General features: G+C 34.0%; 2 protein-coding genes and 1 pseudogene across 4 annotated transcripts; 1 reads left to right on the top strand and 2 right to left on the bottom strand.

Annotated features, from left to right (window-relative positions):
* The first annotated feature begins 239 nt into the window (after positions 1-239).
* On the top strand, positions 240-1,866 carry LOC102629510 (high affinity nitrate transporter 2.4-like; annotated as a pseudogene).
* Positions 1,867-6,143: 4,277 nt separating this feature from the next.
* LOC102613311 (high affinity nitrate transporter 2.4-like) lies at positions 6,144-8,461 on the bottom strand. Its single transcript, XM_006487979.4, has one exon. The coding sequence runs from the start codon at positions 8,235-8,237 to the stop codon at positions 6,645-6,647; it is 1,593 nt and encodes a 530-aa protein (XP_006488042.1). The 5' UTR covers positions 8,238-8,461; the 3' UTR covers positions 6,144-6,644.
* Positions 8,462-12,887: 4,426 nt separating this feature from the next.
* LOC102613599 (SNF1-related protein kinase regulatory subunit beta-3) lies at positions 12,888-18,832 on the bottom strand. 3 transcript variants are annotated; one of them, XM_015533410.3, is made up of 4 exons: positions 18,731-18,832; positions 17,883-17,939; positions 13,534-13,623; positions 12,888-13,458 (listed from the first exon to the last, which is right to left on the bottom strand). In XM_015533410.3, exons 3-4 carry the CDS (start codon positions 13,558-13,560, stop codon positions 13,132-13,134), a joined length of 354 nt encoding a protein of 117 aa, XP_015388896.1. In that variant the 5' UTR covers positions 13,561-13,623; positions 17,883-17,939; positions 18,731-18,832; the 3' UTR covers positions 12,888-13,131. The 3 variants fall into 3 exon arrangements, with proteins under 3 accessions (XP_015388896.1, XP_006488043.1, XP_024957733.1); XM_006487980.4 differs by having other exon boundaries at positions 18,477-18,801; XM_025101965.2 differs by having other exon boundaries at positions 12,888-13,452; positions 17,883-18,812.
* Positions 18,833-23,002: the final 4,170 nt, after the last annotated feature.

Below are 23,002 nucleotides of genomic sequence, written 5' to 3' on the forward strand. Positions count from 1 at the left end.
ACGACGAGTCTCTCCAGATTCACAACAAGATGCAGCTAGCGATGTTCTTTTTCATAATTTTTTAATTTGATATGTCCCAAAAATATCAGATAAGTGGCAGATAAATTAACCCCTGGCTCCTCGTACGCATTTATAATGTCAACAGTTGGAATGTAGTATAAATACTACACAAAATCTGACTCCTCACACAACAAACAATATTGCCTTGAGCAGTTCTAGCTAATTAAACTTTTATTGAAAGCAACAATATTGAAGTGATCGGAGAAGATTAATATGGCGGATATTGAGGGATCCCCAGGGAGCTCCATGCATGGAGTCACAGGCACGGAACCGGCCTTTGCCTTCTCAGTTGCTTCACCAGCTGTGCCAACTGATACAACAGCTAAATTTGCTTTGCCTGTTGATTCTGAGCACAAGGCAAAAGTGTTCAAGCTTTTCTCTTTGGCTAACCCCCACATGAGGACCTTTCACTTGTCCTGGATCTCCTTCTTCACTTGTTTCGTCTCCACTTTTGCAGCAGCTCCTCTGGTCCCCATCATCCGCGACAATCTCAATCTAACCAAGGCAGACATCGGAAATGCGGGGGTTGCTTCAGTTTCAGGGAGTATATTCTCAAGGCTCGTAATGGGTGCAGTGTGCGACTTACTGGGCCCAAGATATGGATGTGCCTTCTTGATCATGCTTTCTGCACCCACGGTGTTTTGCATGTCATTTATAGCAGGTCCATCAGGGTACATAGCCGTCCGATTCATGATCGGATTCTCACTTGCAACGTTTGTGTCGTGCCAATTCTGGATGAGCACAATGTTTAACAGCAAGATTATTGGCCTTGCCAACGGAACTGCAGCTGGTTGGGGCAACATGGGAGGAGGTGCCACCCAACTGCTGATGCCTCTTGTTTACGACATCATTAGACGATGTGGTGCAACTCCATTCACCGCCTGGAGGATTGCCTTTTTCGTCCCCGGATGGATGCATGTTATCATGGGGATTTTGGTCCTAACACTGGGCCAAGACTTGCCCGATGGCAACCTTGGTGCCTTACAAAAGAAGGGTAATGTCGCTAAAGATAAGTTCTCCAAGGTGCTGTGGTACGCCATCACAAATTACAGGACGTGGATCTTTGTCCTGCTTTACGGCTACTCGATGGGTGTTGAATTGTCCACTGATAACGTTGTCGCGGAATACTTCTACGACAGATTCAATCTAAAGCTTCATACTGCTGGAATTATCGCAGCCACCTTTGGAATGGCCAATCTTGTTGCTCGGCCATTTGGTGGATATGCCTCTGACACGGCAGCTCGCTATTTCGGCATGAGAGGCAGGCTCTGGGTACTTTGGATCCTTCAGACTATGGGAGGAGCCTTCTGTATATAGCTCGGCCGCGCCAATTCACTTCCCATTGCTGTTTTGGCCATGATCCTCTTCTCCGTTGGCGCTCAAGCCGCTTGCGGAGCTACTTTTGGCATCATCCCATTCATTTCTCGACGCTCTTTGGGCATCATATCCGGTCTCACTGGCGCTGGTGGCAACTTTGGCTCCGGATTGACGCAATTAATATTCTTCTCCACAACAAAATTCTCGACAGCGCAGGGCCTCTCTTGGATGGGAGTCATGATCGCGGCATGTACACTTCCCGTTACATTAGTCCACTTCCCGCAATGGGGTGGCATGTTCTTCCCGCCCTCCAAAGACGTCGTCAAGTCTACAGAAGAATATTATTATGCTTCTGAATGGAATGAGGAGGAGAAGCAAAAGGGATTGCATCAAGGAAGTCTCCGATTCGCCGAGAACAGCCGGTCCGAGCGCGGCCGCCGTGTTGCCTCTGCTCCAACACCCCCAAATACTACACCTTCCCATTTCTAGCTAGGGCACTAGGCAGGATCAAGTATGGTGCGATGGCTGAGATTATATGTTGAGAAATTAAGATTATGAATACTATTTTGTTTTAGTAATTCTGTTTGACCTCATATATGAGTTTCAATCTTATGCGTCAGTATATGGATTATGGCTGTTGTTGTTCAGGAATCTTTTCGTACATTCAACAAGAATCTCTCTCTTTCAAAAAATTAAGAAAAAGCTACGCTTTTGTCATTTAATTTTTTAATAGTGTTTTTATTTTATTTATTTATTTTTTGGCTGCATTATTTCTTCTATTTGTTGACTCAGGATTGTTAACTGATTTTAAATATTCTGTAACCTTTCAACTTAGCCAAGAATTATCCAGAAATGGCATTTGATCGTCGGATTGACTTGGCATAATAATTTAGTACGGTAGAGATTCTTTATTCTATCTGAGATTCAGGAGACTATTCTTTACGTAGTAGTACACTCGCAGGGAAGCTGACGTGCACAGATGATATAAACTACTTGTATTCCAAAATTAGTGCAAAGCATTACATCACTTCACTGTTATTAAACCAATAATTTTTTGCCACATCAAGTCAAACCGATGATCCGGCATTAACTTTTCATTATTTTCTTATCACATGGTATTTTTATAATCTAATAATTAAAAGATATAAGTTATTAAGGGCCAGTTTGGTAATGCTGCAGTTTTTAAAATAATTATTGTTAGCTGTACTGTAAAAATAATTAGCTGTGAAGAGAATCAGTTAAGTGTTTGGTAAATTTTATTTTCAAAAGTACTGTGAATTTTGAAAACAATTATGGGTGTTTGGTAAATCTTATTGTTAAATTGCTGTAAAAAAATAAATGACTAAAATATACATAATGTAAGATGAAATTTACTTATACATATAAAAATGTACATGTACAATACCACGTGAAAGATAACATTTTTGTCTTTTTCATTATGCAACGAACTTTAAAAACTAACCGGTCACCGAAAATTATATGTAAACAAACGCGAGTAAGACAAACAACAAATATTATAATAATAAAAATTACATAGCCATAGAATCGTTTATAATAAAAAATCCAAATAAGACAAATAATGAATATTATAATAAAAATTACATAGGCATAGAATTGTTTATATATAAACAAACCCAAATAAGACAAACAACAAATATTATAATAAAAATTACATTGAATATGCATAAAAAGGGTGATGAATCACTTACTGTTATTGAATATGGTGATGGAAGTATGGAACACGTTTTGGATCTTGCTTTATTGCACTAGAGAAGTTTTGATAAAATACAAAATATGAAGAAATAGGGTAAACGAAAGGTATGCGTTAATTACAATAAAAAATTATTAAAATATTAATTTTGTTTCCAATTTAAATAAGGATAATTTCGGTTTTAACTAATAATTGTAAGGATATTTATGAAATTATATTAAATGATAAAATTGATTCTCAAAATCAGAATCTAAAAGTTACTCATTCCCTGCTTTTCAAAATTAGCTGTAGGAGGAGCTGATTCTGGTAAAAGTGATTTTGATTTTTTTTTACCAAACACCAAAATTAACTTTTAGATTTTTAAAATCACTTTTAATCCTCCCAAAAACAATCACAAACGGGGCCTAAGTATTCCAATGTTACAGGGACCAATTCCCAGATAAGATATTCATGTACCTTCAAGATACTTTACTATTTTAGCTAATTTAATATGGCATCCATATTTTTCCAATTCCTTCAACCGGAACTGAAGGGTGGTTGTTACATGATGTCTCCGAATCTGCGTACCCGCGTTCAGTTGTTGCCTAGTTTCAACTAGGTCGTTTATGTATCAGGAATACACACACATACTATGAGCCACAACCTGACTTCTTTGTGTATATCTTTTAGTTCAAGTCTGAAGAACTTACACAAAGAATTTTGTGAAACTTTAATTATCTGTTGTCATAAGAAAATTAAAATCACTATTAATTTGATGAATGATATGATTATTTGATCCTATAAATTTCCTTTTATTACTTTTTTAATGATTTTTTTTAATCATAAGAATGTATAATTTCTTATAAAATTATCTTATGAACTTGTTTTCTCTTTCTTCTACATATTTCTGTGGTCTCTCATCATTCACCAGTTTTTACAAGTTTAGTTTAAGGCTTACTAAACGAAACATGATTAATGGTTAAAAGAAAGAAAATTGTGAGTGTGGTTTGCGGTTGGTTGTGATAGAGATAATTATCAATCTTTATGATACATCTGCAAACTACTGTTCAAATTAACTTTCTTATAAAAGTGGGGGCTTATGTGTTGCAAAGAATATTTTGTAGATTATGATTATTGTTAATCATTATAATCAAATTAGGCCAAAAAAAAATTACACCTACAAAATATTTTGTACAAAGAAGTGTCTATAAAGTGATGTGTCATCAGTTAATGTAGAACCACTAATAAATAATATCTTGACATATGTCAATAATTTCTCAATTAAAAATTAATTAGTTAAAGTCAAATAATTTTTAAACTTAAAAATTAACTAATAACCCAAGTACACAACGAACGGAACAGAATTTGAAGATTGATCAATTCCTTCTTTTTTTTTTAACTTCCTTTCTTTTGTTCATGCAAATCTATTTCCATCCTCGTCGTAAAATATGCTTCAAGTTTGCAAGACATTGCCAAGATTCATTACGGCGTTTCATAAGTTCCCATCAATCTCGTTCTTGGTCTCGGCGGTCCGTTAACTTGGTCGGTTGTGCTTCTTCTCTGACATGTCATCATCATCCCGTCCGTGGATTCCAAGTTAGTCAATCTAGTACTCAAGAACTAGAAAATCCCATGTTCCAGGGAATCGTAGCAACACTACCACTAACATCACAACAAGTGCTTTTATTGGTGGTGCAATGCGACGGAGAGAGAATAATGGAGGAATTTGAAGCTTCATGGGTGACCTAATTTATTAAAAAAAAAAGTTAAAAGAATGGCTGGAGAGAGAATAATGGAGGAATTTGAAGGGAATAGAAGAAGACATTGAAAAATATTTCTTTATTCAATTAATAATTATTTTTATGTCTTTTAATAAATTAACTTTCTTGGTTTTCGGTTTTTGAATTTGGAAGAGAGTGAATGAATTTTTCAAACTAGAGGAAGGAGAGAGAAAGATACCAAAAAAAAAAATCATTTGAAATTAATTAATTCTTAAGTTTAAAATTTGTTGACATATGTAAAAATATTATTTATTAGTTGTTACACATCAGCTGATGATATGAAATATTATATGTACTTTAGAATTTCTCATCATAGAGGAATTTGTTTAAAAGTTTTGGCAGTTAATAAAAATAATTATATGGATTTTATGATATTTTTATCCAACCAATCTCTTCATCACACATTATTTTGTATACATTTATTTGTATAAATTGTTTGTAATTCTATTACTCTTATAGAGTAATGATATGCTTAAAAAGTTAGAAAGTAAAATTTGCATCTCGAATAATATAATACCAATCAATGACTGTCTTTTTTTTTTTTTTTTTATAGTAACAGTTGATTTTTATATTCTAAGTAAGTTTGGGTTTCTTATATGCTTTACCAAATTTTGCTGAGTTTAAATATTAGGTGGTGTTTTGTTTTTATTACGTTTGGCCTCCTTATATATTTTACCAAATTTTGTCTCCTTCTAGTTATCATCAGGTGGTGATTCGTTATTTTGGTAATTATCATGTGTCTTAACTTATCTCTGCATCTAAATTTAGCTAAATCATGTGAGAGTCGCTACCATCACAATAGGTATTTGAGCCAAAGTGTGTATTCATTTCACACTAGCTAGACTTAATCGACTAGACCATAAGCGTCTAACTTGAGCTTGGCAAATTTGGCCCCTGGACTCATTAATACTAGATTTGTGACTGTGAACGATTGTGGTATCCTACAAAGTGCGCCAAGGAAAATAAATAGATTTCTATTTTGGACCCTTTCCAAACTTTCCCTCTCGCCACGTCGGCCACAAGAAAGCAAAGTAATTTGAAACATTACTTTATGCCGTGCCGTCTAAGAAACTTGGATTGTGATATGAAACTGATTTTGGGCAGATAAGCTGATTGCTTTCAATTTCTTTCGGAAGGTAAAAATTTTTAGAGTTCATTGGGAGCATTAACCATATATTCAGTAATTCATGTTGGCCTTTCAAATCTTAACAATATTTCCATCCTAATACGCCACCCTTGTAGTTTCGAATTCTAGCAGTGACCCCTTACTAGTGTATCTCACAAACCAGAGGTTCAAAAATGCCCTTCTTCTAATGCTTCATTAGGTTTCATAATCAAATTAGACAAGTCAACTTCGTTCAAATAATTAATATCTATGTGTCTAATAATTGATGATCCAAGCTCCTTACTAAATAGTATTATCGGTGTTCCCAATTACATCAAATGATGTCAAAATAAAAAGCATATAAGTAAATCTGGTCCAGTTAGAGCTGTTTCTGATCATTGAGATCTGCATTGATAATTCTGTTCATGGATACCACCAATAAACAGCTGACAAATGAATATTCTTTTCTTCATTAACAAACACAACCCAGAATCCTCTATTTAGATGTACAATAACATTTTGCATTTTTCTTCTTTCAGAGATAAACATCAGTTGCATCTAAACAACTAGTTTAATTTTGAAGGGCGTCAGATCGTAAGGAAAAAAAAAAAAACTTAAATTACTTTGTTACAGCCCTTGATTTTCATTATTATTTTCAACAGCTCGCAACATACTTTAATTAACCATGCCATTAAACATGGGCAGGTGTAGTATTTGGGGGCGTTGGCGCAGAGGCAATACGCCGGCCGCGCTCGGACCGGCTGTTCTCGGCGAATCGGAGACTTCCTTGATGCAATCCCTTTTGCTTCTCCTCCTCATTCCATTCGGAAGCATAATAATATTCTTCTGTAGATTTGACGACGTCTTTGGAGGGCGGGAAGAACATGCCACCCCATTGCGGGAAGTGGACTAATGTAACGGGAAGTGTACATGCCACGATCATGACTCCCATCCAAGAGAGGCCCTGCGCTGTCGAGAATTTTGTTGTGGAGAAGAATATTAATTGCGTCAATCCGGAGCCAAAGTTGCCACCAGCGCCAGTGAGACCGGATATGATGCCCAAAGAACGTCGAGAAATGAATGGGATGATGCCAAAAGTAGCTCCGCAAGCGGCTTGAGCGCCAATGGAGAAGAGGATCATGGCCAAAACAGCAATGGGAAGTGAATTGGCACGTCCGAGCCATATACAGAAGGCTCCTCCCATAGTCTGAAGGATCCAAAGTACCCAGAGCCTGCCTCTCATGCCGAAATAGCGAGCTGCCGTGTCAGAGGCATATCCACCAAATGGCCGAGCAACAAGATTGGCCATTCCAAAGGTGGCTGCGATAATTCCAGCAGTATGAAGCTTTAGATTGAATCTGTCGTAGAAGTATTCCGCGACAACGTTATCAGTGGACAATTCAACACCCATCGAGTAGCCGTAAAGCAGGACAAAGATCCACGTCCTGTAATTTGTGATGGCGTACCACAGCACCTTGGAGAACTTATCTTTAGCGACATTACCCTTCTTTTGTAAGGCACCAAGGTTGCCATCGGGCAAGTCTTGGCCCAGTGTTAGGACCAAAATCCCCATGATAACATGCATCCATCCGGGGACGAAAAAGGCAATCCTCCAGGCGGTGAATGGAGTGGCACCACATCGTCTAATGATGTCGTAAACAAGAGGCATCAGCAGTTGGGTGGCACCTCCTCCCATGTTACCCCAACCAGCTGCAGTTCCGTTGGCGAGGCCAATAATCTTGCTGTTAAACATTGTGCTCATCCAGAATTGGCACGACACAAACGTTGCAAGTGAGAATCCGATCATGAATCGGACGGCTATGTACCCTGATGGACCTGCTATAAATGACATGCAAAACACCGTGGGTGCAGAAAGCATGATCAAGAAGGCACATCCGTATCTTGGGCCCAGTAAGTCGCACACTGCACCCATTACGAGCCTTGAGAATATACTCCCTGAAACTGAAGCAACCCCCGCATTTCCGATGTCTGCCTTGGTTAGATTGAGATTGTCGCGGATGATGGGGACCAGAGGAGCTGCTGCAAAAGTGGAGACGAAACAAGTGAAGAAGGAGATCCAGGACAAGTGAAAGGTCCTCATGTGGGGGTTAGCCAAAGAGAAAAGCTTGAACACTTTTGCCTTGTGCTCAGAATCAACAGGCAAAGCAAATTTAGCTGTTGTATCAGTTGGTACCGCTGGTGAAGCTACTGAGAAGGCAAAGGCAGGCTCCCTGCCTGTGACTCCATGCATGGAGCTCCCTGGCGATCCCTCAATGTCAGCCATTTTTTCTCTATTGCTTAATTTCTCTGCAAGAAATTGCTAAAGAAACAAGTGTCTGATGTAGTTGACGTGGTGAAGGGAAGCAAGGGCGTGTGTTATTTATATTGCGGTAACCGTTGACATAACAGGTGTCTTGTAAGAACCTACTGAGATTCCGAACGGTTATGAAATGTAATTGAACTTAAAATGATATATTAATGGATTCCATTCCGCCGCATCTACTACCCATGTACAGAAAAGCCTCGTCGTATATCCCAAAGGATCATTAACCCCTTAGATGGGCCTACTAGCCAACCAATTAACTCATTAAAAACTTCATGTTATTGACATTTGGCATGTTCGATCATATTTATATTAGTATATCGGTAAATTGCGCCCCCTTTCACTTTACTCTTCAGGCTCACTAGGAACAATATGAAAGAAATAATTTTAAATTGTGGAATTACATTTCTTCTTTTGCAACAGTGATTGATCATAACATTAACATAAGAAACGTGTAGAGAATATGTTTGTATGCAATTTTGAGAAGTTAGAATTCTCTTTTATCAACTATGACTTATTTCAAGAGCTAGTATTTTACGGGTTTGAGTGAAGTTTCTAATATCCATTTTAAGATTATTTGAAAAATTGAGTGTCCAGTAGAATCAAGGACATGCACCCTGTTAGTGCTTGCAGGTTTAACTTTTTTATTCTGGAGAAACTTAGATAACGAGAGAATTCGGTTCAGTTTGAAGGGTCAATTTTACTCATTCATATCTGTTTAAGTTTCATGAATTTGAGAGTTTAACAAAAATTAAGAATTAGAAATTTCTTTCTAAAGAGGTTTCCACTTCATTAAAATTTAGTAGAAAATTGATAATTTCCCTTCTAAGGACGGTAAGACTCATAAAATAGCTCTCAATAACTGTAGTGTTATTGGTAATTCTTGAATTCATTGTACGAAAATTTCTAAGAACAAGAAATTAGTTGTCAACTCCAATGTACTGATTTTAACAAAATGCATACGGAGGAGTGTCCCGCATTATTATTAAAAAAAAAAGGGTAAAAATACCAATATCCTGCTTAACAAACGCACCATTTTTCAATAGAATAAGGTGGCGAGGTGCAAGTTCATCCCACAAAAAAATTTTATATGTTGTTCATACTACTCAACATGAGATGCTGATGTTTTCCGGATAAATGAATACAAAAGATACTGAAAATTCAAAGCATAGTAGGTAAAATTGCCTACTTTTCCAATTTGCGTGTAGCGGTCCCAATTCTAACAGGTAAGGTGACAAGTTGCATTCAGCCATTTTGGAGATCTCCAGACTCCAACTAAGCCGTAACAAAGCCTTAGCTGTTTCACAGAAGAGCTTCATCAAGGCGTGCTCACTTCACCCAACGTGTGTATGTTTCATCTTCATAATTCTTATCATCTGATGATGACATGTGACTTGAATCTTTTTGTAAAAGGGCTTATTTATTTGCACTCTCATCAACAAGAAAAATATTTTTTTTATATAAAATGTTCAACCAAGTTCATCGCATGTGTTCTGCACAACTTGAAGGCCAACCTATATGGATATGTTACAAAAAATTTCCCCCCAAAAAAAAAAAATCTAAGTCAACCAGAAGCCAATAATTTGGCTAATTAACATATATTTCTATCATCCGTTTGCACTTCATTTCTTTAAAAAACTTCTTAATAACTTTTCAACGCAACCAAAGTACACAAGTAGAACCGAAAATAAAGACCAATTTGTACGTGGAGTTGTTGGGGAGATAATCCCACATAAGATGATAATAAACAATTTAAAAAAAGAAAAAACTATGAGTTTTAGGGTTCCCAACTCTTCTTTATTTCCAGCAAACCGTAGCCACAAACCAGGTCATTTTGTCGACGGTCTTGAAAATAATACACCAAAAAACTCTAAGATCTCGTGAAAGGTTAAGGCGGGGTTATATGATATATTTTGAGTCTCTATCACTGTGGCGGGGCAACCATATGAACAGAAGTTTGATTGTTTAAGCCAGTATGTATCATTTGACCTAAGAACTAGTAGGAGAGATTGTGGGCCATTTTTCATGTGAAATAAAAATATATAATTTTAATTTTCTTACCTACAGAAGCCTACATGGATAACTCGTATTAAAAAACTAGTTAATATATTAAGAGTTGCCTCTAGAATTATTCTTAGCCAATATAGGATTATTACCCTGACATATACTTAATTAAAATTAAAATTAATAAGACGACTTCTTGGATAACTGATATTATATATATTGGCCCCAAAGAAAAAAAAAAGAATTTGGCTTTTTGAAATGACTAGTGGTTTCTGTTCGTATGTTGTAGGAATTTACCTATTTTAATTTTTGGATTGAATAAGCTGGACTATCTAATCTATCATTGAAAGGGAAAAGGAAAAAGAAAGAAAAAAAAAAAAACAAGAAGAAGAATACTTTTATAAGAGCTTGTGCCAATCACGGTTGGCTAATTGGCCGTATGATAAGGAAGTGAAGAATGATGGGAGGTATTAAAAATTCGAGCTCCATTATAAGACCTTATATATGCTTATAAAGAATGACGGGGATACATGTTTTCAGATAAGTTTGCTGCCTGTGTATTTGGATAAGTATTCGGCTACTGGTTTATTTTGACAAAATGAAAATTATATTCGTTTCTTTATTATGCCAAGATCCGGTATTTCTGCTTCAGTTGATGAGTCTAAGAGGTAAAGAGGGGGTAATTATCTTATTTTCTTTACATATTTTGATCTTTCTCCAATTGAAGCTTTTGATAGATACTGTAATCGATGAAAATGAGATAAAGTATTAGTCAATAGCCTTGCATGGATTAAAATTATACAATAACCAGTAATTCGAAATATTTTTAAAGTTAATTAGTGATAAACAGTTTTTATTGAATTGTTTGTATTACAATATACATTGGAAGTCTATTGGGACCTGGTTTGATGAAGCTCATCCCAAAAACCTGCTTTGAAAAAAGAGCTAGAGGTCTAATTTTTAATAAGGAGAAACTTTGCTCCCACAACATATATGGTGAGATTTGAACCAAGGGTACCTGTATTTTAACCAATTAACCAAAATACCAGTGTTGTCGTTTTTGCAATTGTAGCATGTAACTTAATTTCAAAAGGAGAAGATATTTTTCTTTATAATATAACTTAATTTTGAACAAATAGTTGGGACTTAACTGGAAATCCCTAACATATTACTTTTCAAAATATATGAACTAATGGAATAATTAACTCCAGTTATAAGGATTAAAGAATTATTATTAACCCATCAAATTAAATGAGCTCTTACTGAGCTTACCTCTTTGGAGATTAAATATGAAAATAAAGAAATTAGTAAGAATTTTTGTATTGATTGGTCAACTATTCAATTTACCGTATTATAGATATCACAATAAGTCGATAATAAATACAGTGACTGTATTTATAATATTGTTATTAGAATATCCCTGTTTCAATAAGAATCACAGTTGGAATGAAATGGATTCTTGGTGCGTGCCTGCATGGTGATAAGCTCAAATAACACGATGTGACCGCATGCAATCTTTGTCAGAATGACTAGAATAAGTTGACTTAGCAAAATCCTAATAATAATAACAATAGAAGGCAATACAAAAAACATCTAATAATAGAGAGACATCAACATTATCTTGTCGCCACAATGAGTTGACTAAACCTTAATCACTTTCCTCTTCAGGAGGATAAGTACCAACCGTACAACACGATTCAATTAATAGAAAGATTCTGAGTTCATAAAACTGAAGTGATCATCATCCGTACATGTGTAACAGAGTATCACCAACCATTTCATCCAACATTTTAATCAAGGAAATAATTAAGATTTGTGGGTGGGTACAAGATTCTCTCTCTCTCTTTCTATATATATAGTTAAATGAGTGATCAAGCTAACATGTAATATAATTACATAATTGTATAAGGGTTCGATTACGTTAGAGTTCACCTACGGTAGAGTACGAAGCCATGAACCTCAACCATACACGCAAAATGATATATAATAAATAATGAATTATAATAAATTTTTTACTATTTATCATTTTGTGTGTGTGGCTGAAATTCGTATGTGTGGCTGAGATTCGTGCTCTAACGTAGGTAAATTCTAACATAACCATAACCATTGTATAATTCCATGAAAACTGACCGACTGCTTTTCGAATGATTGACTATAGAATGGCTGCATGGTGCTCAAATGGCTGTTTGATGCAACAAAGGGCTGCAAACACAAACCGTCCATTCATTAATCTAAAGATTGTGCTCATAACTACTGTGCTTATGTGATCAATGGTCACATTGCATCAGAATTCAGATGCATGTCACATTAAATAACATGTCTTAGCCATTGATAACAACTTTGTCATTCTCACTCGTCAAATGTTTCTTGACACATTAATTCACTGGCCAGTGTAAATATAACACAGAAAAACGTTCCCAGTAAAATTGATCTACACAGAGCTCCCATGATCTCGACTTAAATCTTTCAGTATTAACCATCAATCATAAACCTCTGCATTTGCCAGATAAAAGATCGGGTCATAACAGCATGCTATGCTACCAAATGAATGCATATGAAGATAATCTCCATCCACCTCACGATAGCAGAGTTTTGGAACCCACATAATACCCAAATAAAAGCACTGACCTTGAGAAATTACATGTATAGCAATCCACTAATGACAAAGGGTATTTCAAGTTCAGAGAACTTGTTTTATGTTCAATGTAATAACTCCTAGATCATCATGTGCTTTGAAACAATAAACGCACTTCACAACTAATTTCGTATTTTGGTTGATCAATCATAACCGATTTCATCGTACAAGGGCAAACCAATCCAGCCTACCCAAGAGATTTTCTATCCTGACTCATTAGGTGCTGGTACTTCCCCTTCTTTGAACTGGTTTGTATAGAACAACTGTAACATACTTGGAACGGAATCGATGAGTAAATCCAAGTGCCACCACAGAACGTGGCACATCTCGATTCTCAATGTAAAGGTGGTTTAGAATCACATTCTGGGGTGCAGGAAGAATTCCAGAAGCATCCCTGCTTGCTGGATAGCTTAGCAATGTGTGTTGCAAATGAGGAGGCACAGCAGGAGGGTCACGTGCCTCATCCTCGTTCCCAGGATACACATTGTTGTAACTTGAATCGGGCGACTTTGGGACTTCAAATCCAACTACTGTTGCCTGATCCTGCACAAGGATTGTATGTTTAAGATTTCATTTTATATAAGTAAATCGAAAACTCACCAAATTTCCAGTGCTTACATGATTTTCATCATCATATTGGTTCATGTTGGATGAGAAATCCTAATGGCACCAAATCATCAAAAGAGAAAGAAGGCAACACAACTGACCCTGTAGAAAGATGGCAAGAGCTCGTTAGTAAAACTTTCAAAAAACTTTCAAGTTTCAACATCTAATGATGGTGATACACGGCATGGAAATCAATTCAACAGTGTTATCAAAATGTAATGTCAGCAACATGTGACATAACTATGGCAGTCTGTGGTACATTGAAAAGGCAAGATGTTTATTGAATTGTATCAATACAGTGTTGAACCTACTAGTTGGCATCTGCCAGTGGCCTTAGTTCAGCATTCATACTCAGAATGGTCTTATACCAGCACTATAACCAACAGAACTTTGGGCTTCAAACTCTGCAAAAGATCAGGCTCTCCACAGCCCATGTAGAAACAGGATTCCAGTACATTCAGCTAAGAAGCTATCAAACAACTATACAATTTGTAGTGAGGCCAAGGTTCTAGTAGTGAGGAGTGGCCTTCCTAAGACCCACATCCTGAGTGCGGGCATTACCAGTGTGCATGGGTTAATATCACACACAGACACACACACACACAGGATTTTGTTCAGGTGCGCAACTGCACGCATGTCAAAATCTGGGAGAGAGAACCGTGCTGTGCGGTCCACAGATCTCTCTCTCAGATCTTGACATGCGTGCAGTTGCTCACCAGATTTTTGCTCATATATATTTACATATATACGTAAATAAAATTATACAATTTGTAGTGCAACAAGCAAAAATGGAGATCCGGTCAATTAAGACCACGTTTGTAACTGCCATACATATTCGGTGCTTAATCAATAGGCAATGCATCAAAATTTTCAAATATACATTTCAGAATTTCGTAGTTCATAGTTTCACATTTTATCTATTCTTGAGCTCTCAAGCATCAACTTACTCCATGCCAATACTAATTCAAACAATAATATCTACGATGATCACATTAACATCTGTGATTCCTGTTGACGCTATGTGCATCATATCAAACCAAAAGTCTTGCCTCTCAGTGTTTCAAATCAAAATAACATACTTTTTGAGCTCTAATAATTGAAGCAGGGGTAATAGATGCAGAAGCAGAGCAATACACTTCAAATAGAAGGATAAGTGTAACAAATATAGTTAACGGATATTGAATTGCAACTAATCAAAAACGACATAATGACTTAGTTTGCAAAGTACTGATTTTCTTATATAATTATCAACTCAGTATATTTAATAAAATTGATTGTCTATACTTTTGTATCATATCCCCTTATTCATACCAATATATAATGGGAAGCAAATTCCAAAGAGGAAAACAATTGGATAAACCTTTTCTCAATCTAAGTTAATTTCATTTATTCTTACACGAGACAGAAAGTTTATGGACTCACATTGACACCGATATGAAAATTGATTACTTTACAGTTATCTCAAATCATTCCAAATAATGCAAGAGTTCAGTAGTACTTCACAAAGTCACTTTATGTTCAATGTTGTGGCTTTTATAGAAGGCATTCTTACAAAATGTTTAAGCCATGACATACCCATTAGCAAATCAAGCAAATGTTAGGTCCCTGCTAACCTAAGCAGAATGAGGCGCCAAATGAGTAATGGGCAACCATTTCAAAAGTAACTTAAAATTCAAATAATATGAAAGAATAAGGAGAAAACACAAGGAAAAATTTATAATGCTTAAAGTGATCAAAATGAATACCTAGTTCTTGTACCCATACATAAGCACAAAAGCATATTCATTTCATCGTCTTGTGCATGTTTTTTAATCAAACTGTAAGTTTAACAATCAGGAGTTCTACTTCAAATTCAGGTCACATGCTTATTGCTTGTACAAGTTGCCAGTGTAAAAAGCATATCCATAGAGGTTGGAACTGTTATTTGAACTGTTATGAATAACATAAATAAGGGTTGCGAGTGGATTTTTAATTTCTTGTTTGTTTCTACCTACATGCCAGTGCACTAATCATACGAAATTCAGGTTGGAAAAAAAAAAAAAAAAAAAAAACCAAGTTTCCCCTTCCAGTATTTCCTGTCATCGATGGAAACTAAATGAAGCAGTGAGGTGATAAGTTCCTTAAGCTCTCGTAGATGGGTAACAATAGTAAACTTCAGTGATATGAAAAGGCAAGGCAAAATGGAAGAATTTCCTTCTATTGACCTGATAATTTACTGCTTATCTTTTTGACCAACCCACGCCACAACACCATTGAAAAATGATAGATAGTCTCTGTTTTGATTTATGTGAAGATTGAACATTATGCTTACTAATAGAAAACGTATCACTGATAGTACAAGTACTGAAAACAAAAGGTGTAACCAACCTAAAAATGGAAACAAAATCTCAATACACAGTACACTGTACTACCCATATCCAATCGGCAAAAAGTTAATCAACAAAACTATGTCAATATCAATCAGCACACAGCTACAGAAAATGAGACATGACAATTAAAATAACTAAAATATAGTAGTCAGAGGAGCATAAACTAATACTTGTCTGGCAGGCAACAGTATTAACAGGAGCATGGAGCATCAAGTACATATGTACATATCTTCATCAAAGCCCTAAATATCTAAATGAACATCAAATTTCAGGGACACTTCAATGTTTCATAAGTAACAGACTTGGCCTACACTATTATATAAAAATTATAAACAAGGAGGCTCACAGAATAAATGACAGGGGTATAGGCATCCTTCAGTCTCCTTTTACACCAATGGTAAAACAAGACTCAAATAGAGGACTTATCAAAGAAAGTCTTGAAGACCTAGTTGAATGCAATGGAAACAAGCTTGACCAAAGCTGTTTCAATATGTTTGAGGCATCTACGTGGAACATATTGTTCAAACATGGACAAGCATAATCACTAACCTCATAAGCTTGTAAACCATTATGGTCTGACTGCCATAGAAATTCAAGGTGCATTTATTGACTAAAATGACTTCATCTCTAGTAGGCATATCCCTGGTTATTTTTTAAAGTAATATTTATTCAGATAAACATGTCATCTCAACTAACTGGATCATTAACAGTACACTCCACTAGGACCGTAGATCCTTCTACAAACATGGAGCACAGAGACACAATTATCTAGAAAAACTTCTACCAGCACTCTTAAGTTAAGAATAACTTAAAATCGTTCAAACCCTGATTGCTAATCACTTAAGACAGGATGGACCTCATCGTGTAGCATATAACTCCACAATAAAGGAAGCCAAAGAGAGTTCCAACACTTCGTTCACATGTACCAATGAACTAAATTGGAATCAGTTTTATAACCAGGAATTGAAATGGAAGCAATATTGAGGTGTCTCACATTCCTACAATTTTTTCATTCAGTAATCAGGATTTCACTCGACTCAAAAACCATACCAGAATTTGAAATGGACCTTCTAAGCATGCAAATCTTTTTCATGGTGTCTCGCTCAAGCATAAAAAAATGATATCCTCTTTTCCATTACCCGGCATATTGTAAATCCACCTATAGACAGGACTTAAGGAAGTTTTGTTCTATACGAAATTTATAGTTTACTCAGACTTCCTACAAATCTAGTTTCATAATGTACCACACAAACAGGCCCAAGGACAGTTTGGGATTGTAGTTGCTGATGAACTAAGCTGCTTTTACTGTGCAAATAAAATAAACTATTGATTAAAAAAGTAACTTGGTGTGTGCTAAATTGTGTTGTTGCAGTTGCTATGAATTTGAAAAACACTTGTTTGGTAAATTTTGCTATGAAATTGCTGTTTTATTTTTTAATGGACTAAAATAGACATAAGTTATAATTGACTTTTATTTACATATTAAAGTTTATGAAAAAATAAAACATAATTGTCTTTTTCTTAAAATATTATGATCATAATAAGATTTTTGAAAAGGTGTGATTAATTATTTAATAAGCTACTTACAAAGAAACAAACCCCTACATGCATTTAGAAGCTGCTCTCAAAACTTATGAAGTAAATAGCTTGTTGCGTTTCAACCTCAATCTTAAACGGTGCCCCAGACTCACTTCAGTAGAACATCAACGTAAAGTAACAAGCAAGAAGCTCAAAATACACCACTGTGTGACCATCACTACCACAAAAGGTCTCCCAATCTCACATATTGTTGTCAATCTCCCCAGAATTTGCAAAAGTCTATAGAAAAACATAAGTTCCTTCAAAATGAACAGGCAAACACTTGTTTTGATAGTGTAAATCTGTAAGTTTTAAACCCTAGGCCAGTTCATACACACAGTCACGGAGAGAGTAACATCTAAAAACAAAGAAAATAAACAACAAAATTTACACCAAGCTAAACAAAAGACTTACCCGACTGAGCTAAGACTAAAATTCTTCAATGACCAAGACGCAACCTTTCACCGCCACCTTATCGTTGAAATCAACATTCCCATCAATGGAAAAAAAAAAAAAAGTAAGTAAATGTAATTAATATTCACAGACCAATAGCTTATCTGCAAAAAATAAAGCAAATCCCAGATGAAATCAAATGCAACCCATCACAGAATTCACCAAATCAAAATCACTCATCAAAATTTTCGTAGTAATAATAATAATAATGAAATTCTTTGCTTTTGTTTGAAATTTAAAAAAGAAAAAAAAAACACGCCAACCGAAACTGGGATTTTTGCGGAGAGGAAAGAAAAAACAAAATCTTACCTGAAAAAGGGATAAATGTTTCAAAAAAATGAAAAAGATAAAAGTACAGGTAAGAGGAACCCAAAAAAAAAAAAGGTGAACTTTTTCCCCCTTTCTCGAGGAGAATCTGCCAACAGAATCTAACACGAACGTTATACTAAAGTAGTAATAAAGCAAAAAAAAAAAAAAAAAAGATTAATAATATAGCAGCTGATTATTTATTTTATTTTATTTTATTTTTGCTTTTCTTGTTCTTGAAACCCTCACCTGAAATGAGAAGAATACAATTGGCTACTTACTACATAAAGATCTTTGGAAATTGAAAAATTCTCATGAATGAAAATTAAAAAAAAAATGGAAAAGAATGAAACTGATGGGAAATAACAGAGAAAAAAAAGGAATTTCGAAGAAAAATATAATATATTGTGACCAGAGAAGAGCAGAGCAGCAGAGCAAATTGCAAGCAAGAGTGAGAGAGAAGAGGAGAGGAGCCTGGAAAAGGGGGGAGCAAAGACACGAACAAGCGAACTCCGGCCTTGCTGTCATTTGGCGATGCCTTCGTGATTGATTATAGTCTTTACAAAATTGCAACGTGACATCAACTTCCCCCGGACTATTCTCTTATTGACATTTGTCTCCTCTGTAGGAGTGTTAGGTTGCGTTTGTTTTTTAAGGTGTTTATTTTTATAATTTTATGAGATTTTTTAGATTATTTTGATTTAATAAAATAATTTAATTTTTTACTTAATAGAAAAATTTGAATTAAGTTAATTACTTATTAATGTTAAAAATATCTCTATTTTATAATTTATTTTTCATATTTATCCCAAAACTCACCTATAGATATTTACTCTATATAAAAATATTTTTGTTTTTTTTAATCTCAAAACTCACCCATAGATATTTACCCCACATAAAAATATTTATATTTTTTCTTTCTTATATTATATACGATAAAATTTAAAATTTATGGTATTTTATATATTAAATTCTAAAATAATTATGTATTCACTTGAATATAGTTTTATTTATAAATATTAAAATATTGTGGTATTTAATATATTATTTATTTGACATTCAAATTTAATAAGGATACAAATGTAAAAGTACATATTTTCAACTTTTTAAGTTGAAAAAACAAACAACTTAATACTTATTTTCCGAGATTCAGACAAAAAAATAAAGATATTATTCAGATTCAGACATTCATACCTATTCAGAATTCAGACTAATTCAGGTCTATTCATATTTCAAACAAAAAAAAAAAAACGTCACTAGTGTTATGTTACCATCCCTTTTTTATTTTTTTCTTTTTAATATTAAAATTAAACATACATATTATCTTTTTTTTCCCCTTAAAAAAATTAAACTCGAAATTACCATTATTTACAATGAAAATGGCACTTTTACCTAAAATGGTTGTACTTATAATAGAAGCCCATAATAATATAAAAGATTTACTTATGGTGCAATTGTAGTATCATATTATAGTTGCTTTCAGTTATTAGATCTAACTATGATGATAATTGTAGTTGGATCCAATAACATACTACAGTTGTACCATAGTTTTATTCTGGTTGCTTTTAGTCATTAGATCTAATTATGATGATAATTGTAGTTGGATCCAATGACATACTACAATTGTACCATAATTTTATTTTGATATAAACTATCGCCAAATATTTAAAATAAATTTTTTAATAAGTTCAAGGTCAAGATTGTAACTTAACACAATAGCCTTCGATAATTATGAGACTTCGAATGAAGATATTAAAAAAAAAAAATTCTAGTAACGGAGTTTCGTAAGATGAAATTGTTTTGTGGCCAATAGAAGGTTTCGGTTAGAGTTGGGAAGAGTACGGCAAAATTGGGCATCTAAAGAAGGTGGAAAGAAAAAGGAAACAAAAACTAGTGAGTTGGATGAAGCCCATACATTACATTCATACGAGTCCTACAGATCTAATTTAAAAACTATCATGCGGCTACGCAACACGTGACGTTATATTGTCATCACTTTTTTTTCTTTTTAAATATTTTACACTCAGTAAATATCATAATTAGATCCCCTGAGTTACATTTGGATGAATGAAAGTAATATTCTCTTTCCAAAAAAAAAAATTACATTTTATATACCTTATATTCACTCATATGAATAATATGTAGGTGTAAGGTACATAAAATGTAACTTAAAGTTTACCTTTTAGTTAAGGATTGCTGAGTGTCTGAACTCATATATTCTTAAAGACAGCTCACTAATTCATCTAGCATAATTTATATATGTGTTTGTGTGTGTGTAATAGTTATAATCCAAGATTTATTGAGAATTTAAGGCTTTGTTTGTGATTAAGGTTGGACAACAGTAATTTTTTTAAAATTATAATACTTTAGTATTTTGTAAATACTAACTGATATAGTTTGAAGTTAAGTTCATTAGATTTTACGTTGGTATGATTAAAAAAATTTATTTTTTTCACAATTTATGTCAAAATTGTTATCTTAAATTATATTTACTATATACTATTAGTTTTTATTTTATAATTACAGTTTTTCTGTAGCACCCAATACCATATATATATATAATTCAACTAAAAAAATATCGAAATTAGTTTCAAAATTTTATTTTTACTAATGTTATTGGAAAAATATTTACTTTTATTTAGGGATAGTAAAATGTGGGCTTGGGCTGGCGCATTACGGGCTTGGAGAGGGCTTGAGCTTTTACTTATTTTTTATTTTTTAAATTATTGTAAACTTGAAATGAGTTAATAGCTAACAAGTTGTTGTAATAAAAAATGAATTAAAGAAAATGAATAATTTAGAATAAAATAATAAATAAAGAAAATTAAGTAAATAAAAGTTTAGAGATTTAATTTTTTAATACTAGATTTTCTAATTCAAGCTCTCGCTTGATTAATTAACAATTAAAATATATTTTGATATTATAATTTTAGGTTCCTAAATTTGTGATCTAAACTTTCTTTTTTTTTAATTTTTCATTATCTTTTAAATTTTCATTTAAAATTTAAGCTACTCCTTCCCCGCTTTTCAAATTCAGCTACTCCTTTCCCACTTTTTAAAATCAGTTGTTGGAGAAATTGATTTTGATAAAAATAATTTTAATTTTTTTTACCAAATGCTAAAATTAGTTTTAAAATTTTTGAAATCGAATTTAAATCTCCCAAAAGTAATTTCAAACCGCCCTAAGTGAAATGGGCGTAGATTTTTTTTTTTTAATTAAAAACAAACGTTACCATGTTCGGGCTTATCTTCTTATCATCTGGGCTTGGCTTGGAGGACTAGTCCACTGAGATTTAGACTCCTCAATCATCAATCACGTGCCCTTTTGCTTCCTGAAATATTCACTTATTAAGTAATTGAATATAATTCGGATTAATTTCCTAAATTTATATAAAGATTCAAAATAGCATGTATGTAATTGCAAGTTAACTGAGAACGTTAGCAACGAATTGATGGTTTCCATTGAATTTTTTTTTTTTTTTAAATTATGATACCGCCATGGCGCCATCATCATATATATTAAGTTTTTAATTTGGAAAATAAGGACATGAAGGTCATGTGGTACAAGATCGTTGCATTACCTGAAAATTAAGATGGAAAGAAACAAGGCATTCGTTGGCCACGTGAAGCTGCAGCCATATAAATACACCAATTTATTAAATGCAGCTTACCAATATGGAGCAATCTAAACATAGGGGAATCACTTGCCCTAGGTTTTATTAAATCTATACGGCCGGGCAGCCAAGCTAGACGTTTCCAAGCAAGGATTGAAGAAAGCCCAGGCCCAGGCATGCCTTAGGTCCCTTTTATTTATTAATTGTCTTCCTAAAAATTTAAAAAAAGAAAAAAAAAATCTTATTTAGTTTTGAATGTTTAACTACTTGTTAGTTGGGAAACCAAAATCCAATCATCAGATGGTAAACCAATTTCCTTGCTGCATATATTGGCAAAGTTTTGAGTTCCCAAATATATATCCAGATTGCAAAATTATAAAATTGATATCTGAGGAATTGAACTATTAATAGATCTTTTAATTATAAAAATTTCGGTAGAATTGAAATACATCGTTAAAAAAAAAGATTATTGAGCATTTTTGCTTCATTGGTGGTATTTTGCTTTCAAATAAGGCCTCCATATATAATAGATATTGAAGAATTCACCATTGATACAGCAGATATTCCCTTAATAAAAGAAAAGAAAATTTTCATTTATTTATGCCGTGATCCATACTTTTCATACTCTTTGTTCGATTGTCTCCATAATTGCAGGAGACAGTGGCTATGCTGATATAAATAGGAAAATAAAATAGGTAAGAATTGCAGCCCGCAGTAAATTTATTTTATGCAGTTTTAATTAGGGTTTTGTCGGAGCCACAATAAATACTTGTTCAATTCAGTCACATAAAAGTAATGCATGCATGTCTGTATAAGGTTTTTCATGCTGACGTGACCAACTTCCCCTTTGCTTACGTCAACAAAACTTTAGCAGCCAAGCCCTAAAGGGGTGCGTAGGTCTCTTTTTGGTTTTTGTTTTATTTTTTGAGACGCTCTTTTTGGTTCATTATTATTATTTTGGGTTTAAGGGAGTAAAAAATAATGATTACTTCATTAGATTTGATAAACGATCAATCCCACCTAGTGTTTGCGAAATTAACAATTTTCCCTTATATGTTAAAACCACCAAAATTTCCTCGACATTAACAATATTATATATATATATATATATATTGGCTTCAAATTTAGTGTTAAAGTTCATTAGACTTTCAACTATTAGAT

The sequence above is a fragment of the Citrus sinensis genome, chromosome 8 (genome assembly GCF_022201045.2).
Source record: "Citrus sinensis cultivar Valencia sweet orange chromosome 8, DVS_A1.0, whole genome shotgun sequence".
Classification (NCBI taxonomy): domain Eukaryota; kingdom Viridiplantae; phylum Streptophyta; class Magnoliopsida; order Sapindales; family Rutaceae; genus Citrus; species Citrus sinensis.

Excerpts from the sequence above, each read along its gene's own strand:
- LOC102613599 (XM_015533410.3), bottom strand. The coding sequence starts at position 13,560 with ATGAACCAATATGATGATGAAAATCAT. Across the intron at positions 13,459-13,533 it reads AATATGATGATGAAAATCAT|GATCAGGCAACAGTAGTTGG; the intron begins GTAAGCACTGGA and ends ATCCTTGTGCAG.
- LOC102613311 (XM_006487979.4), bottom strand. The coding sequence starts at position 8,237 with ATGGCTGACATTGAGGGATCGCCAGGGAGCTCCATGCATGGAGTCACA.